Below are 18869 nucleotides of genomic sequence, written 5' to 3' on the forward strand. Positions count from 1 at the left end.
TAAATGGAAGTTTATGCGAAATTTCTATTTTCTGTTCCTGTATTCTTGAATTTTATTTTTTATTTTGTAGTCAAATCAAATGAAATTAACAGAATAAGTTTTTCTAAATGATATTCCAGGTTGAGTGGAGTTTATTAGACAAATGATTTCAAATATTATGCATAACTTACCTCAATCAGTTGGGATAGAGAAAAAAAATCCCAAAGTTCTAGTAGTGGATAGTGACTGCAATTATTTCGTTAGATATGTAATTTAACATTGGTCTTATAAACAGGTTGCCCCTATGGAAATCCATGCAGAAAATTTAAAAGATGTTGAGGAGCAACTACGATGCATAGTTTATTTGATTAAAGGAGTGGAAATCAGTTATCTTTTACCTTTGCGAAGTGGGTCATTTTCTTCCTGGATGTGGGAAAGACTAGGAATTAAGGTGGGTAGTAACCAGTACATTTCTAGCCGTGATGTATGTATGTATGTCATCATTTTCGCTCTCTGTGATCAAGTTTGAGTTTTAGCACTTAAATTGTTTCCTTGCTATCCAGCCCAGTTCAATCTTTCCAAGTGTCCGATGCGGTTTGGAGATGGCACTCCTCAATGCATTAGCCGAAAGACAAGGTTCTTCTTTATCAAGTTTACTTCTTGACTGTGAAATTTCACCACAAGAACCTGCCCCCATAAAAGGAGATGAAACAACCGCAAGAATGTCAAGAGTTCATATATGTGCTCTAATAGATTCTGATGGGACTCCCAAGGATGTTGCTAATATTGCGGCACAGCTTTATGAGGAAGGTTTCACCACTATTAAGTTAAAGGTATGATCACACTGACCAGCGTAAGGAAAATAATTGTGATCCATTTGTTATGAAGTTCATCCCTGCACAATATGATGTCATTGTTCTGAGCTTGACAGAACAGCCCTTCTAATACCAATAGTTCCAAGTCTCAGTTCCATACATGTTTTCGGCCTAGTGGAGAACTGAGTTGTTGTTGTTGTTTTTTGTTTTTTTCTAATAACAAGTTGAAGCCAGATTTTGGGGAATTTGACCTAGTTAAGTCAAAAAAATTTGGTATACAGCCTATTGTGGTCTATTTAAACAAATTTGCAGTGTCAGATCTAAATACTAAATTCCAGATGGTAGTTTGACTTAAGACCCTAGGTTGGTAACTATGATGTACTAATAGGGCCTATTAGTACATCATAGTTACCAACCTACATACAATTAATGCTGATACATCTTGGTATTGCAAGCCCATTGAGGCGTACCTGCAGATACATCTCTATAATTTTAGAACTCCATAGCATTATCTCATGTATCCTACTGCATGGGCTGACACGGTACATCGTGATATAGTCAATAGATGGCGACGCAGGCAATTTTTTTAATTAAAAAAAAAGTGTACTTAAAAATTTTAAGCTCTATCTTATTGCAGACATGTATCAGCCAATGCATGTCGATACGTATCAAGCAATTTCAAAAAAATTTGAAAATTCTCAAAACATGATGATGCATACCAATTACCAACTTGTATCAATATGTATTGATATATATCGACATATATCAATATATAATCAGCATGTATCAAGTTGTATCAACCTATTGGCCATAACCTAAAATCCCAGTTCTTTGTTGATATTTCTCATAAAATTTGATGAAGATGAAAAACCAGCTTCACCTTGTGCCAAAAAATTGATCTTTAAGCTTTTTGCTCATTTCTTTTGAAAATTTGTTGGAGCTTCACACTTGAAGTGGATTAAACTTTTCCTTCACTTTGTCTATTCACTTTGGGTTATAATTTCACAAATAAAGATATGACTATATTTGTATGTGAGCCTCTTATGACATGAATACACCCTTGCCCACCACATCGTAGGTCATGGAGCACTAACCACCACTATATATTTTGAGGTAGGAAGCTTATCAAGCTTGTAAACCATTTACTTAGTGGACAATCTAATATGTTTCTAGGTTTCCTCTCAACGCATTGTTGGATAACAAAAACTGAAGGAGGCATCAATCATATTAAACATGCAACTAACGAAGCATATCCCACTTGTTGTTAGCTACAACAGTAATTGAAGAAAACATATTGAAAGTTAAAGGTGTTCTTAGTTAGAAACCTGTTTAGGCTTTTTTTTTTGTGGGGGGGGGGGGGGGGTGGATGAACAATGTTCAGGGGGTGTTTGTTTCTTTTATCTAATCAAGAACCCCTCATGAAAAGCAAAGTGCACAGAAGCATAAGGTAGAATCCATATATGGCTTTGAACCTCTACACTCCTCATGGTATATGTAAAAAAACTCATTTTTTATAACTAACAGCAACTTTAGTTTAACGCACTTTTCCAAACTTATAGTATTCTTCATATTAGTGTTTAAGTATGTTAGAGTGACTATTTATTGGGTATATATATATATATATATAATTTTTTTTTTAAAGCTATCCATCTTGATGCAATTTTGCACCTGTCAAGACGTATCTGAGATACTACACACTGTGAAACAAAGAGTCTCTTTAGATCACCCAACCGATACACTACCTATACGTGATAAGTTAAACCTTGACCGAGATAATATCAGGAACTCACTGAGATAATTAAGAGATCTTGAGTTGATGTTATTTCTTTAACCTGTCCTCTTATCTCATCTTTGACCTTCAAAAAACCAAGATATCTCAGAGGTCTCATCAAGAGATCGTTGTTTGCTAATATCCCCCCTTTTCCCAATAGAACTTCTTAGTCTAATGAACATAGACTTCTCAATTTAAATGTCAATCAAGCAAGTAGGTGCTGTTGGAATGAGTAATTTGTAAGGGTGTTTATGTATGTAAATCAATTTATGAGTAGCTGTAAATCCTGTAATATCTGTTATATACATTAATAACAGTATGGAGAAGGTTAGTACCTTGCAATGTTGCAGTAAAATACAGCCAAGCCCCTTCTATGGTGCATCACTTTATATATCAGCATTCCTCCAATACAGGAGGGATCATCTACGCCTGGGAGTTGTCAACTTCATTTCAGTTCTTGGAATCTTGCTTCATTTCAGTTCTTAGAATTGCAACTAATTCATGACCAGCAACATTCACCAGTCAAGACAGCATAAAAGACTCCATAACATCTTCAGATAGGGTAGTCTACTTACCTAGTAAACTTCATTATAAAATATATTTTTGCTGAGAAAGCTTGCAAAATAAAAGAATGAGTATATCCAAAATCAGATAGAACATTGCCTGGGGTAATAATTGTACCAATCACCATTTCAGGCAATGCCACACCATCCTGTTCTGTCACTGCATCACTCTTCCTTGTGCCTTGGGTTCAGCCAAATTAGAAGCTTTTGAAGTTTTGAGATTCTAAAACCCAGTTTATAGAACTTAGCCAAATCCACTGAATGATGGTAGGATAATAGTAAATCACTGGTGGGAATCTGAGACAATCTTGGTGGCTAGTTTGAGAGTTGTGACCCAAAAGACAAGCTAGTAAGTAGTACTAGGTAGCTGTAGGCCTAAATACCCGGTGGAATGAGCCCAAATTTGGAAAGAATGATGCTTGGTGGTGGATAAGATAAGGCTGCAAATTTAAGGTTATATTGGCAGATGGGATTTCAGTGATGGGGGTCGACTGAAATTAGAAACCAAGTTGTTTTGGAAAAATCTAGTGGAGGGATGGAAGATGGAATGACTCAGGGGGAGGTAATGCGGTGTGCAAGTTAGTAAACCCAACATGGTTAATGAGATTAATGAGGGAGAAAGTGATTCTGCAAACAGAATTTAGAGTCAGCAGACAGTCTTAGCCCAACAACTTGGAGAGCGGATGATCTCAACTTGATGGGCTTCAATCAACAGCAGCAACACGAGCACAGTTCCAGTAGGTTCAAACAAGGGAGAATAGCAGGAAAACAAATAGAAAATAAAAGGGATAAAGATGGTTCAGGTCTCCCAGTGATATTCTTCAACCTTAGGTGGTGAGGTCTCTCTGCAAGGCTCTAGCCCTTCTTCTCACTCAAATGTGCGAGAGAATGGGAAAACTTGAAGCAAAGCATCATTTGTCAATCTTGAAATCGTGGGAAGCTGTGGGTGGCCTACTACATATATGTAGAGTGAAGGCTTGCTCAAACAAAACAGAGATTTTCTAATTCTGAAATTAGAAGCTTGCGAGAAAATATAAAACCAAGAAAAGAACATAATTTGAAACTCTTTTAGGTCTTCTTTTAGAACTCCAAAAGAAGGCTTTATCTTGTGGTGCCTAACCTTGATTTGGTACTTGTGGATTGTCTTACAGTCTTAGGGGAAACCCTGCTCCTCTTAATTAGCTTCTTAAATGCTGCCTGGCAGTGCCCTGATTTATAATGCTCAGGAGTTCTTTTTTCTCTTCTTCTTGGTTTCAGCCTTCCTCACATACTCAAGTCATTGAATTGATTCCTCGCTGCAGCCACAAAATTCTGACACCTTTTTGAAGGACTGGGGATGGTAATTGTTGGATGCCTCTATGAATCTCTCCCAAGTCACTAGCTGGTTCTCTCTTCAAGTACATGCCTAGTCATATCCTTCCATTAACCAGCATATCTTGCTAGATGGAAGTGGCATACTCCGCCTTCATCGCATTAGCAATATTCACCAGTCCGGAGACCTTATTCATTTCCTATACCCAATTTTCAGCAACCAATGGGTCAGTGGCAGCCTTAGCTTCCTAAATGGTTCAGTCATCCCCGTCAGATCATCGTCACCCACTGCAGCTATCCCTCGTCTCTGATAGTGAGCCATTCCCTATCAATAACATACATCACTTCAAATTTTCGTAAGATTTTCAATTCAACTAATAAATCGTCATACTTCATTATATGTTATTTATCAATGCCCCTATGCCTCTACACTAACCCCAAAAAGCACACTCTAATAACATCTGTCATGATCCAAACACAGATAAGTATCAGGTTCACCTTCACAGGCACTGATCAGACAATCACTAAAACCAAATGTTAACATCCAATACTAATTATCAAATTCAAGTTTCAAACTTTTATTTTCAAATAATAACATTAAATCTTAAATAATTCCTACCAGTATAAATCTAGTGTTTTGTCCAAACTAGATTAGATATTCCAAAATTCAATTGATCCAGATTTGCATCTCAGTTATTTGCTAATAAATAAGTCTAATGGAATAAGATGATAAATAACAAAATGAAACTAATCTAATGAATGACAAATAATGAAATGAAACTAAGCCTCCGGATCACCTTCAAACTCTTAGTTATAAGTCTATGTCCATCTTAATCCTCTATGATGAATGTAAAATGGGGTGACCTATGTAGCCCAATAAGATAAGATACAATAAGAGTGCCCCACCACAAAAAAAATGATAATAATAATATATTAGCAGATTAAACAAATATTTTAGTTTTCCAAAATAAATATTTACATCACATTCCTAGTCTAACAACTATTTATCAGTCAAGCTGACACTAAGGGAAACATACTGCCACTGGCCGTTATACTAGAGGAACACCACCCCTTTGTTTTCAGTCACTTCATGACTAAGTATATTACCGACCGTCACCCACTCTCCGACAATGGATGATTTTGTGTCCCCACAGAATACTCTCTCTCTCTCTAGTTGCTGACTCTCCATTGGCAAGTGCAGTCTTTTTACTCTCGAACATTATGTGAAATAGTGAAAGTACCTATCTAGCCCTAGTTCTGAACATGTGCTCATTAAAGTTTACTGCATAGAAAACAATAAACAATCATAAGCAGTTCTCCACCTCATTATGGAGCTTATTTTGTTTTGAATCGTTTTAAATATAAACGAGGACTATAAAGCATATCGAATATCCCTTTTTATATTTATATGTCAGCTAAATATGAATATATATAAAGCATACCAAAGAGAGCCTGAGGCACTATGCAGCTACTACAATAACCTGGTTCAAATTTAAACCCACCATGCATGAAAGGAACAGGGTCTAGATCCTGGAGATTGAATGACTAGACTGGAAGGTATTTCCCAAGTGTTGAAACATTAAATAAATCACTGAATGAATCTTCTGTCACAGGTTGCTCGGAGACCAAATCCGCTTGAGGATGCTGCTGTAATCCAAGAGATTAGAAAGAAGATTGGGTTCAAAATGAAAATCCGTGCTGATGCGAATAAAAAGTGGACATTTGAAAAAGCAATTCAATTTGCTTCTGCTGTAAAGTGTTGTGATCTGCAATATATTGAGGTCTGGTATACTTTACTGAATTTATGTTTCAACTGTTCAGCCTGAAGCGAACATTTTGCCAGTAGTACGTAAAACAGTACATCTTTTTCTCTTCCCTTTGTACTTTCATCTCCCTTTGTTCCATCACATTCAGCATGTTTCTTTTTTATTTTATTTTTAAATACTTTTGGCAATTTCACAAATTACAAAGGGTTTCTGAATGAAAAACTCGTGGAAGGTTTAGACCTATCAGCGCCACCGGGCCGGGCGGGCCGGGCTTGCAATCCCAAGCCCAGCCTATATGGTATAATTTGAGCCCTCCGCCGCCCTAGTTCGGGGCCAATAATTATTGTCCCTGGCCCTAAGCCCTACAGGGCCAAGCCATGCCCATTCCCGCCCTAATTGGCCCTAATTGGGCCGGGTCGGGATGGGTTGGCCCTGATTAGCCCTGATTGGCCCTGTCCCTGGCCCTAATTGGCCCTTCCCTGGCCCTAATTGGCCCTGTCCCTGTCCCTGGCCCTAATGCGACCCCGATGCCTATCCTTGGCCCATGCCCTGGCCCGATTGGGCCCCGATTGGCCCAGCCCTAATTGGCCTTGTCCCTAACTTTAATTGGCCATATCTTTGGTCGTAAATATCAAATGTAAGACAGGTAGTAATTAAAATACATATTAAAGTAATTAAATACTTAAATTCCAAACTCAATTCTGGAAAATAAAATATTAAAGATGTCGACAAATAATCCAAAACTTATATTCAATATGTATTTAACTATTTATACCCAACTGTTTTTTCCTTTGGTTTTTCTCCAAGAAAAGAGTTAAAATTATTCATGAAATAGAATAAGTAGAGAAAAGAATTGTAATTAAATTTAGGCATATTTGAAAGTCAAGTCAATTATAGAGAATGTCACACAAACTCTTTTTGTAAACTTAGAAACATCGAGATTCATAATTCAAAAGGAATCTGATAAATGAAAATTTTATTTTCAAAGTCAAGAATTTAAGCCGTAGGTAGGTATGTTTTCATTCACACCTGTTCAATAAATTGATATATTTATTCAATACCAAAAAAATCATATTCAAAACCTTGTTAACAAGTAAATCGACAATAATTAGTATTCAAAAAAAAAAAAAAGTACATAGTTAAAGAAAATGATGTAGTACAAAATAGCTATATGTTTAATAATTAGAGAGTAGATATTCAGATGAGAAGTTAGGGTATAGATTTGTTAGATATTAATTTTATGTAATAGTATTATTATAATATATACCTTAGTCAAAAAACAAAATTCAATTAGAACTAAAAATGACTTTGTTGGAAAAATAAAAATTACCTTAAAAATAATATAAAAAGTGAAATAGCAATAGATCAAAGGACTAAATATCAAAATCAAGACATATCAAGAGATGAAGATCGGGTAAAAATCAAACGAGACATGAAGCAAATTATTATAAGATAGAGCAAAAAGGGTCGGGACGGGGCCAAAATCAAAAGATGAACATGGTAATGAGGTTATAATTTATTTTTATAAACAAAACATGATAGAAAAGACAGGAAGTATCAAAGAACAAAACCAGGGGGGAGGGAGGGAGAAAGGGAGGACGGGCAGGAAATCGGGGCGGAGGGAAGAGCAAAAGGAGGACGGGGGGGGGTCAAGATGAAAACGGAAGAGAAACGGAAAGGGCAAACCGGGCAAAAATCGGGGGGGGGGAGAGTCGGGGGAAATTTGCAAGAGGGCCATCAGCCGCGGGTCGGGGTGGGCTAGGGGGTCGGGGCGGAAACTTGCACCCTCTAGCACAGACTCGAGAGAAACTTGAAGATATATGAGAGGGCAGATAATTGGATAAGCTGTCAGCATCAACCATTATATGGAGACTGATGAGACTTGCAAATCACAATCCAATGTTCAAAAGGGGGATCAAATATGAAAATTCATCTAAAAGCTTTTTGAGGTTGGGCATGTTTTATAATACATTTAGAAGATAGAATGGAATTATGTACTCTTTTTTTTGGATGAATAAATAAGATATGAAAAGCAACAAGCAACACTACAAGGAACTGAAATAAAAGGGGGGGGGGAGGGAAGGAGCTCAAGAGGGGGAGATAAGAGAGCAGCTGAGTGTCTGAACATTTATTATGTTAAGAAAAGGAGCTGGAACTCTTATTTATTTGTATGAAACCTGGACTGTTTTTGTGGAAATGTCTATCACAGGAATCACTGCAGTAGAGATTCTCAAATGTTATGTTAGTTTTGTTTGACAAGAAGGGGAACTTTGGGAAACCTTCGAACTTGTTCTGCAAACAATACTCGCTGTCAAGTTCTGTTATGATAAACTCTCTTTCCTCTCAATGGTCCTGTGGATTGGCAAGTAGGATGAAAAATTGGGTCCAAAATTATTATCCCAGAGAAAGATTTCAGGGCTTGGATGGGCTTTTTAAACCACCAGATGCATCAATTTTTGAGAAATCCAGGCCTGAGGTTAGTCTGGGTCAGATCATGGATGACCCTTAAACCAAGCCTGGACCAGCGTATAATACACTTATCAAGGCATCCAAGTACTTTAGTCACCTTGGTGGTGTTGTGTTGATTTTTCACCGTCCCCAGTGCCTTGGATCATCAAGGCACCATGACAGCTATGGTTTATATACACTATTATTACCATGGTGGGAGATCTCACGAGATATCTCGCTATTTTGAGATAGCGAGACGAGAGGAGAGGCGAGATCTCGCCTCTCTCTCGTTGCAACCATAAAAACTTGCCAGAAACTTGATTTTTGGCCAGAATTTGTTGAGGATTCAACTTCTAAAGATCTTTAAGACATCTACAACATCAAATTATCATCATTCAAGCTTATTTCAACTAGATTTTCAACAAAGGTAAGATTTTCCCCCAAATTTGAATTTTTTTCAAATAGAATGTTTTACAATGGGTGTGTAAGTCTAATGTAAATATATGTTGATCCACAAGCTTTGATCTACACTTCCATGGAAACCAATTTAATGTGACATTTAAACCGATATGTGACATACTACAATGATGAGTTGACTTGGGAGTCATATGTGGCCACCATTCAGAATTAGTTTGCAGAATGCTGAGTGATACTCTTGCTGTCTTGTAGTCTTGTAATCTTATTACTCACATACTCTTGTGATTGTGAACTTATGGATTATGATTTATGACTTACTAGAAGTCTAAAACTTCTTATGGTTGTAAAATTTTGAAGACATTTAAGTTCTTTGATAGTTTGATGTGTAATGTATTTGATACTTTATAGTTGATAACATGAATTACTTGATATCTCTACATTACATGTTGTCTAACCTTGCATTTCACCGCACTTTGATTTTACACATAGGGTCGACTTAGAAGACATACTTAGGGTTATTTTCTCACAAATCTAAGTCCACCAATGTGTTCAAAAGGCCTTAAATAGGCTAAATACCAAATTTCAGCCCAACCGGGGCCCTAAAACCCACCGAGATGGGCCACCGAGATTACGCCAAAATTTTGGTAGATCTCGACCGATATCTCACCATCTCAGTCGAGATCTCGCTATTTTGGAGTGGCGAGATCTCGCTCCCACCATGATTATTACTACCAAGGTTCAAGATTTCAGCTTTGAGCTTAGTTTCAATGGAAACCAAATCTCTGCGGAAACTTCTGGGTACCATGTTTTACACCCTCCAAACATAGTGGAGCTGTTGGATTTTTTTCTTGAAAAATTATTAAAAAAAATAAATAAAGTGTAAATTATGGTATAAAAGTAGAGAAAGAGATTGAGATGAAGAAGACAAAGGAAAGAGTTGCAGAAAACAGATGAAAGAAGAAGAAGATTGAGAATGAGAGAAGCCTCAATCAAGTAAGGAACTACAACGAAATACCTTCAATATTTATAATAAAGATCCAGTACTTACAATTGAACTCAAATAGGGAAAGAAGAGTCCAATTCAACTCAAAGAGCCTTCAGATCTCGAGCATACATCTTGTTTTCCAAAATGCCCTCCAACACTCCCCCCTCAAGCTGGAGAATAAACATCAAATGTTCCCAACTTTTTACAAATATAACTCACTCTTTCTGCCCCCAAAGACTTTGTAAATAAGTCAGCCAGTTTGTGTTTGATGAGTGGAGATCAGTTCCTGTTGAAGCTTCTCTCAAACAAAATGGCAATCAACTTCTGTACGCTTAGTAAGCTCATGAAAGACAGGATTCGATGCTATGTGAATAGCTGCCTGATTGTCACACCACAGAGACATAGGAGACTTATGACTAAAGCCAACCGCACTTAATAACAGTTTGATCAACATTAGCTCACAAGTGACAAGTGAAATGGCCCCGGTATTCAAACTCTACACTGGATTGAGCGACTACCGTTTTGCTTCTTACTTATCCAGGACACAAGATTTCCTCCAACAAAGTTACAATAACCTGTAGTAGACTTTCTGTCACTTGGTGCACTTGCTCAATCTGCATTAGAAAATCCTTCAATTCTCCTATGACCATGATCTGTGTAGAGAAGCCCACGTGCATGAGCTTTCTTGAGACATCTCAATATGTGCACAACTACATTCCAATTAGTGGTACGAGGGCTAGATAAAAACTAACTCACAACACTGACTAGAAAAGCAATATTAGGTCAAGCCACTACCAAATAGTTTAACTTTCCAACTAACCTTTTATACTTCTCAGGATCTTCAAGGGAATCTCCATCTTCAGGTATAAGTTTAATATTTGGATCTATTAGAGTATCTAAAGGCTTTAAGCCAAGCGTCCCTGTTTCAGATAGTAAGTCAATCACATATTTTTGTTGGGACAAAACAATTCCATTTCGATACTGGGCCACTTCAATCCCTAAGAAATACTTAAGTTTTCCCAAATCTTTGGTCCAAAATTGTTTTTGTAGGTAAGTCTTCAATGCATCAATAACGGCTAAATCATCTCCAGTAATGATTATATCATCCATATACACAACTAAGAATATCCTCCCTATACTAGACCGACAGTAGAGCACAGAGTGATTACTCACATCAAGTCATACCAAACTTTGTCACAACTGAAATAAACTAGCCAAACCATACACGTGGGGACTGTTCCAACCCATATAGTGATTCCTTCAAATGACACATCAAACCATTCTCCCCCTGAGCAACAAACCCTGAAGTTTGCTCCATACAGACTTCTTCATAGTGATCCCTGTTAGGATCGAAATCGAGGAACAATGCACAAAAGAAGAAAAATGTAGAACACAAAGGATTTTTACGTGGGAAACCCTCAATGGGAAGAAAACCCATGACTGCCAAACAATCCACTAATTTTTGCAAAACAGAAAAAACCGATTACAATGGAAGAGAGTTACATATTTATTCCAAAAAACCCTAAACCGACATATAATCAACACCGTCCATATCTCAAGGTAATTTGAGCTATCGGATGAAGAATTTTCATGTCACGCAAAATCAGGCCCACATACATAACAAATCTCCCACTTGGGACTAATTTTCAATTGTTTCTTCACGTAGTGGATTGAGGCGTTTTCTTGCCAAAAGTTCATTGTTCATAATTAAGGGAACACTCCCTATTGGAAGTAGCATAGAATGACACACCAGAGTCTTGTATCCAACAAACTTCACATTTTCTATCACAACACAAAGTCAAAGCTTCATCTTCTGAACCAAATTCATTGGAGATGTTCACTAAACTGTCGCTTTTGTCATTATGTTCCACTTTCTTCTTTGGTGCTTCACAATCACGTTTGAGATGACCCTTTTTCTTACAATTCCAGCATGTCACTGCGGACCCCTTAAATGACTCTTCCTAGACTGTGACCATCCATTCCCTCTATTGTTGCCCCATTTTGAAGATCTACCTCATTCTTCAACATTTAGGGCATAACCAGATGTTTCCCCCAACGAGTTGTTCTTCCTCCATGTATCTTCATTAAGAAGAAACACTTCCACATCCTCAAACTTGAGAGTAGTAGACCACAGTTACTCACAGTCATAACTAGATTGTTCCAATTATCAAGCAAACTCGATAGAATTACAGGGGCTAAAGCTTCGTTGTCGAAATTAATTCCCACGGATTCTAACTAACTCGTGATGGTGTTAAAATCATTCAAGTGCTCTTGCATAGACTTTGTTTCAGATTTCTTCATATTAAATAATCGTTTCATTAGGAATACCTTGTTTAACACTGAGGGTTTTTCATACATCCACACTAGGGCTTTCATCACAACCTCTATGGTCTTCTCCTTGGAGATGTTGAAGGCTACTGACTGTGATAGTGAAAGACAAATTGCCCCTAAGTCTTTCCAATCTAGTACCTCCCACTTCTTATCATTCATATCTTTAGGCTGATCTTTCTTCCCTCTGAGTGGCAAATAGAGATCCTTCTGATATAGGTAGTCTTTGATCTGCATCTTCCCTTCTTCCATCATTACTCCCACTCGAAACTATGGCTTTGATACTAGTTGTTAGGGATCAAAATCAATAAACAATGACACAACAAAAGAAGAAAAACACAGAACACAAAGGATTTTTACATGGGAAACCCTCAAGGGGAAGAAAACCCATGGCCGCAAAATAATCCACTAATTTTCGCAAAACAAAAAAGAAAAAATGATTACAGTGGAGGAGAGTTACATATTTATACCAAAAAACCCTTAATCGAGATATATTCAACGCCATCCATATCTCAGGATAATTTGAGCCGTCGGATGAAGAGTTTTCATGTTGTGCAAAATCGGGCCCACATACAAAACAATATCCATTGAGGAAAGCATTTTTCACATCCAGCTGGAATGGGGGCCAATGATATGAATGTGGCAACTAAAGAGATTAGGATCCAAATAGAAGTAAGCTTTGCAACAGGAGAAAAAATATCCAAATAGTCCACACCATACACTTGAGTATATCCTTTTGCTACAAGTCTAACCGTTAATCTAGCAAGTGTGGCATTAAGATTTAATTTCACAACGAACACCCAACGACATCCAATAGCAATTTCCCAGGAGGTAGAGGAACAAGGTCCAAAGTATGATTTTCCTTTAGGACTGTAAATTCCTTATTAATTGTTGCCATCCTCCCAAGGCTTAACAAGGCTTCAAACAAATTCTTAGGAAGAAAGTGACACTCAATGGTAGATAAACACGCACGAAAAGTAAGAGAAATATTAGTGTATGGAAAAAAGTTAGAAATGGGATACTTGAACACAACTCGAGTTTCTTTAAGAAGAGAAATCGGTACATCATGTTCAAGAATTGAGGGACTTACCACAAGATCCATGGGTGGAGGCGAAGGTGGAGGAGCCACAGGAGCAAGAGGGACGGTAATGTTGTCGGACATCGTCGATACACAATAGTAAGTTCCCTCTAGACAAGTTGAAATGGTGGCCTATCTATAATAGGTGAGGAAATGATAACAGGGAGATCCACATCCATATAAGAGATGTGTATAGTGTCAAAAGAAGGAACAGACTCAAAGAATGAAACATCAACCGTAATAAAATATTTTCAAAGTTCAAATGAATAGCAAGGGTACCCCTTTTGAGTCCGTGAATACCCAACGAACATACATTTAAGGGCTTTTGGGTCAAGTTTGGACAACCCAAGTTGATGATCTCTAATAAAACAGACACTCACAAAGATTGGGGGAGGCAACTCATGCAAAGGAATATTAGGAAACAACAAGGAATATGGGATACCTCCTTTCAAAACAGATGAGGGCATTCAGTTAATGAGATGAGTTAAGACAACATTAACCCAAAAAGATTTGGGGACCTGCATTTCAAACAGTAAACAGAAGGCAACTTCCATCAAATGACAATTCTTCCATTCTACACCATTTTGTTGAGGGGTGTCGACATTAGAGGATTGATGAAGAATGTCATGTGATGCCATAAAAGTATTAAAAGCACTACATAAATATTCTTTTGCATTATCACTCTAAAGGATTTTGACAATTAACCCAAATTGTGTACGAATTTCATTACAAAATTAGAAAAGATACTAAGCAATTGAGAACAACTTTTCATTAAATATATCCAGGTAACTCTTTAATAGTCATCCACAATAGTAACAAAATAATGAGAGCCCAAAGTAAAAGTAATAGGACATGGTCCCCACACATCAGAATGAACAATAAAAACGGGTTTGTCTATGCTATTATTGACTCAAGGGGGATAACTTACATGGTTAAGTTCCCAAACTGACATGACTCACTAGGTAAAGAAGAAATAGAACGAAAACGTCTATCTAAAATTTTCAAAGTATTCAATGGAGGACGGTCCAAACGGCAGTGAATTTGGTGAGGGGTAGCCATTGTTGAGTAAGCAACAGAAGGAATGTCATCAAACACGTACAGTTCTCCCGACTCATGGCCTCTACCTAGCGTCCTCTTTGTCATAAGATCCTGAAACACACAATAACCAGGAAAGAAAGTCACAGAACAATTGCAGGTGGTGGTTAGTTTATGAACAGATTATAAGTTAAAAGGAAGCTCATTTAAATACAAAATGGAAGACAGGGATAAGATGGGGGTTGACAGTTCCTACACCTTTGACATTGGTATGGGAAGTCACAATAGAAGAGGATGGGAAAAAGGATGAAAAGTTTCTTGAGTCACTAGTCATAAGCTGTTTAAACAAAGGTGGCAGTGGGAGTTGGAGACTGAAGTGCCAGGAACTGGGTGGAGCGGACATATTCTTCATCAGTTATTTTCACACTCTTCCCTTCTAACTGTGGAGTGGCAGTGGTCGATGTCTCTAACAACGCAGTGTTAGCATCCTAAGGTGGCTTGCCATAAAGCTTCCAACAAGATCTCTTTATATATCCTGGTTTTCTACTGTGATGACAAGTCTTGACATACCTAGCAGTTTCAATGAATCCCTGAGTATTGGGGTTTCTACCTGACCCTCAATCCCAACGACCACAAGTACCTGATCCATCACCAGAGCCACGGTTTGGAGTAAAAGAAGTTAATGCAGAATTGGTGGAGGAACTAGACTCTTATGTGTTTTCTTTGGACACCCGAAATACACAGGAAAAAGTCTCACACAGTGAGGGTACCTTGTCTTCTCCTAAAATCTCAACTCTAACTGATTCAAATTCTTTCCCAAGTCCTCCCAAAAATACCATGACTGCAAGTTGCTTCCGCTGATTTTTCATCTCAACAACAGCCGATGAGATGGGTATGATGGAATTTAACTCTTCATACATTTTTTTACAATTAGCAAAATGTTGAGTCACAGGTCTGCCCTTCCTATCAGCCCTATAGGATTCTTGTAAAACCTTATAGACATGAGAAAGATTATTATGGCCATAATACAATATATTTAGGTAGTCCCATAACTCCTTCATTGTGTCAATTTCAGTAACTAAGTCAACAATATTTCTCTCCAACATTTGCCCTAAAATTTGGGCATCTACGGTCTTCTAGGCATCATTCCCGGTGGACTTAATAAGATGTCTTGTTGCCTACAACCAGTCAACACAATCTGAACTATCTTTTTCCAGTGATAAAAATTAGTAGCCCCTTCAAGTTTTTGTTCAGAAATATGATGGGATGTGGATGTCATGATTTCAGTTATAGAACACTTAGGTTCAGACATGATGATCTATCTAATCTTTCTTCTCTATCAAGAGATTGCCAGGAGTTGCACCTCTTCACCAACTTTCGAACTCATCAGCATTCTTTAACCAAGAACTCACATATAGTTGCAGCATGAGATGCTGCTTCCAAATCTTTGATTGAAACATCAAAGCGAGGACAGCATAAGGTGCTGCCTCCCCTTAATTTTTGGATCTGCCTCTCAAACCAAGTACAATCTCTTTCCTCTCTTTAAATTTCTTTCTAAAGGTAATGTTTAGGATCGAAGAGGAAGGTACCTACAGCTCTGACACCATGTAAATTATGGTATAAAAGTAGAGAAAGAGAGATTGAGATGAAGAAAACAAAGGAAAGAGTTGCAGAAAACAGATGAAAGAAGAAGAAGAAGATTGAGAATGAAAGGAGCCTCAATCAAGTGAGGAACTCCAACGAAATACCTTCAATATTTATAGAGCAAATTGCAATGACACCCCAAAATGGAGCCCTTAAAGCACTGACACCCCACTTTATGTTTAAAAAACACTGACACCCCAATTCAATAAATACACTAGTCCATTCTGTTAGTAAAACTGTTAACCCACTGTTAAGTTTTTTTTAATTCCAAAAATGCCCTTACTAAATCTAAAAGAAAAAAAATCCATCGAATAACCTTCATGGCTTTGTAGGCGGAAGAACCTATTCAGAAGGCTTCATCAGTAGAAGAACCTATTCAGAAATTCTCCTAATGTTCATTCACTGCTGTGGTCTTTATTGGATAATCGGAAGAAAGCCCTATTCATTGTTCATTCGTTGCTGTTGTTTTCATCGCAAAACCTTCGAAGGTAGAAGAAAATTACTTGCAATCTGTCTGGCATCAAACATCTAGATGCAACGAAAGATACAAAAGAAGAAAAGAGAAAAAGGAAGTAGAAGAGATCACCTGGATTCAAATCTGATCTCAATATAAGTGACAATCACGCTTTAAAATTTATGATTCTTAAGCAATAGATTTCAGTGCACAATAGACTGACGACTAAAGGCATATATGGAACGGATATGGTTTATCTATTAGATATAAAAAAGGATGATCACCAATGTTTATGGCAGTTACTGGTAGCAGCAAGGCACTCATACATGTCATATACAAAACCAAGAGCGAATCATTAAAGGAAGTCCCAACAGCTAACTACAAAGCTGAGATGGATGGACATTCCTGAGGGCCTTAAACGTCGGACATTTGGTAATTGCAACACTTAATAAAATTAGTTGATTTCATTCATTAACTGAAGCCATTGAAATTCCAAACGTGAAGAGGTAGAAATGAGAACTGAAACCGTTGAAATTCCAAACGTGAACAGGGAGAAATGAAAACTGAGAACTAAGAACTGAAACCGTTGAAATTCCAAACGTGAACAGGGAGAAATGAAAACTGAGAACTGAAACCGCTGAACTCCCAAACGTGAAGAGGGAGAAATGAGAATGAAACTGTTGAACTCCCAATCGTGCACACGTTTTTTTTTTTGGAGTAAATGAAAATAGATTTCTTGGAAAATAAGTCAAGGGTATAATGGTCTTTGCAAAAATATGACTAACCAAGTAATAACCATTCTAACAGAATAGGACCTATGTGTTTTTTAAACATAAAGTGGGGTGTCAGTGTTTTAAGACCTCCATTTTGGGGTGCCAGTGTAATTTGCTCATATTTATATAAAGATCCAGTACTTGCAGCTGAACTCAATAGGAAAGAAGAGTCCAATGTGGACTCCAAAAGCCTTCAGATCTCAGCTCAAAATTTAGCGCCAATCTCAAGCCTATTTCTTGTTTCCCAAAAGGCCCTCCAACAGAAAGAAATAACAAAATGGTAGTCTAACTGGTGAGCCTATGTTGGTGGTGTATGCTATATCAGATGGTAATATGCGGACTAATATTAGGGCTTGTTGATGTTGATTGTGGTACAAATAATGAAGCTTGTGGGTCCTGGGATACAATCCAAAATTGCCACATCCATTTTTCTCACTTTTCCTCTAATCCAGATATACTGAAATCAGGCTCCTAGATTCTAAATGCGAATAGAGCATACTTACACAAGGAATGTTCTATCTTCTAAGTAATATATTGGTTTGTATAGTCTTTTCACCTGTCTTTCCTCTGCTTCTTGGATTTTCAATGTTGTAGAGAGGGATGGTACCATGCATAGAGAAGAGAAAAAGGCTACAAGGTATATCTTATCTTCAGGGTCTACTTGTTTGCTTCAGGAATCCCATGAGGAAATTTGATCATCATAGGTAACTATGATATGCATCAGTATATGCATACATGATATAGTGAGACTAATGTAGTATTATATTTGATTGATCAAAACAAGTGCCGAATAGGACCTTTCACAGGGAATAAAGTTCAGATTTGGTAAACTTAAGATGAACCAGAAGTTAGATGTTAAAGAGGGCTGAAACTAGAGTGGTATTATAAGAGGATAATAACATAACAATACAGGCTAAATAGATCTTCAAAACAGGGGCAGAACTATGATGAAGAAATTGAAAAGACAATATGAGGGAATTGAGAATAACAATGTAACACCCGGGCTTCACACCGCAAGGTGGATCGATTGGATCGAACACCAACCTACCTTGATCAAACACAAGGAGTCTCCATAGAGAAGGAATGCTAACAAAGCAAATTGATTTCAATATATCAGTTTTGTGTTCACCTCTTACATAAGTCTCTTTATATAGCATTCTAAAGAGACATAAACATTAATGGTAACATCCAACCACTAGCTAACACCACCTACCTATTAATAACTCAACTGCTACCTAACTCTTTGACAAAGGAAAACTCCTTTGACAATGAGTTCTTTTATTTTCAAACGATAGCCCCTTTTATTGACTTTTCAAAACCTAGACTTGGGCTTAGGTATAAACTATGAAGTTCAACATATGTGGGCTAACTTTGATCCACTAAATCAGTCTTAGCCCATGAAAGCCATGGGCTGATTCAAGTGATAGCTTTAGGCCGTTAATGGGCCTAACCCAATGGTTTTTTCTTCCTTAAATATGTCTTTAATTCTGCATCAACTCTCC

At 37.4% G+C, this 18869-nt stretch overlaps 1 protein-coding gene across 2 annotated transcripts in view; it reads left to right on the top strand.

Moving 5' to 3' along the window:
* The window catches only part of PHYLLO (2-oxoglutarate decarboxylase/hydro-lyase/magnesium ion-binding protein), a 107912-nt gene that overhangs the window by 69018 nt on the left and 20025 nt on the right, over nucleotides 1-18869 (top strand). For both annotated transcript variants that reach the window (XM_089158958.1, XM_089158959.1), the window contains exons 20-22: nucleotides 275-430; nucleotides 543-812; nucleotides 6053-6220. In XM_089158958.1, the coding sequence (XP_089015084.1) occupies nucleotides 275-430; nucleotides 543-812; nucleotides 6053-6220 (594 nt within the window). The remainder of the gene's footprint in view (nucleotides 1-274; nucleotides 431-542; nucleotides 813-6052; nucleotides 6221-18869) is intronic.

This window comes from Hakea prostrata, chromosome 6, assembly GCF_041222555.1.
Source record: "Hakea prostrata isolate BN-2017 chromosome 6, UWA_Hpros_2, whole genome shotgun sequence".
In the NCBI taxonomy this organism is placed as follows: domain Eukaryota; kingdom Viridiplantae; phylum Streptophyta; class Magnoliopsida; order Proteales; family Proteaceae; genus Hakea; species Hakea prostrata.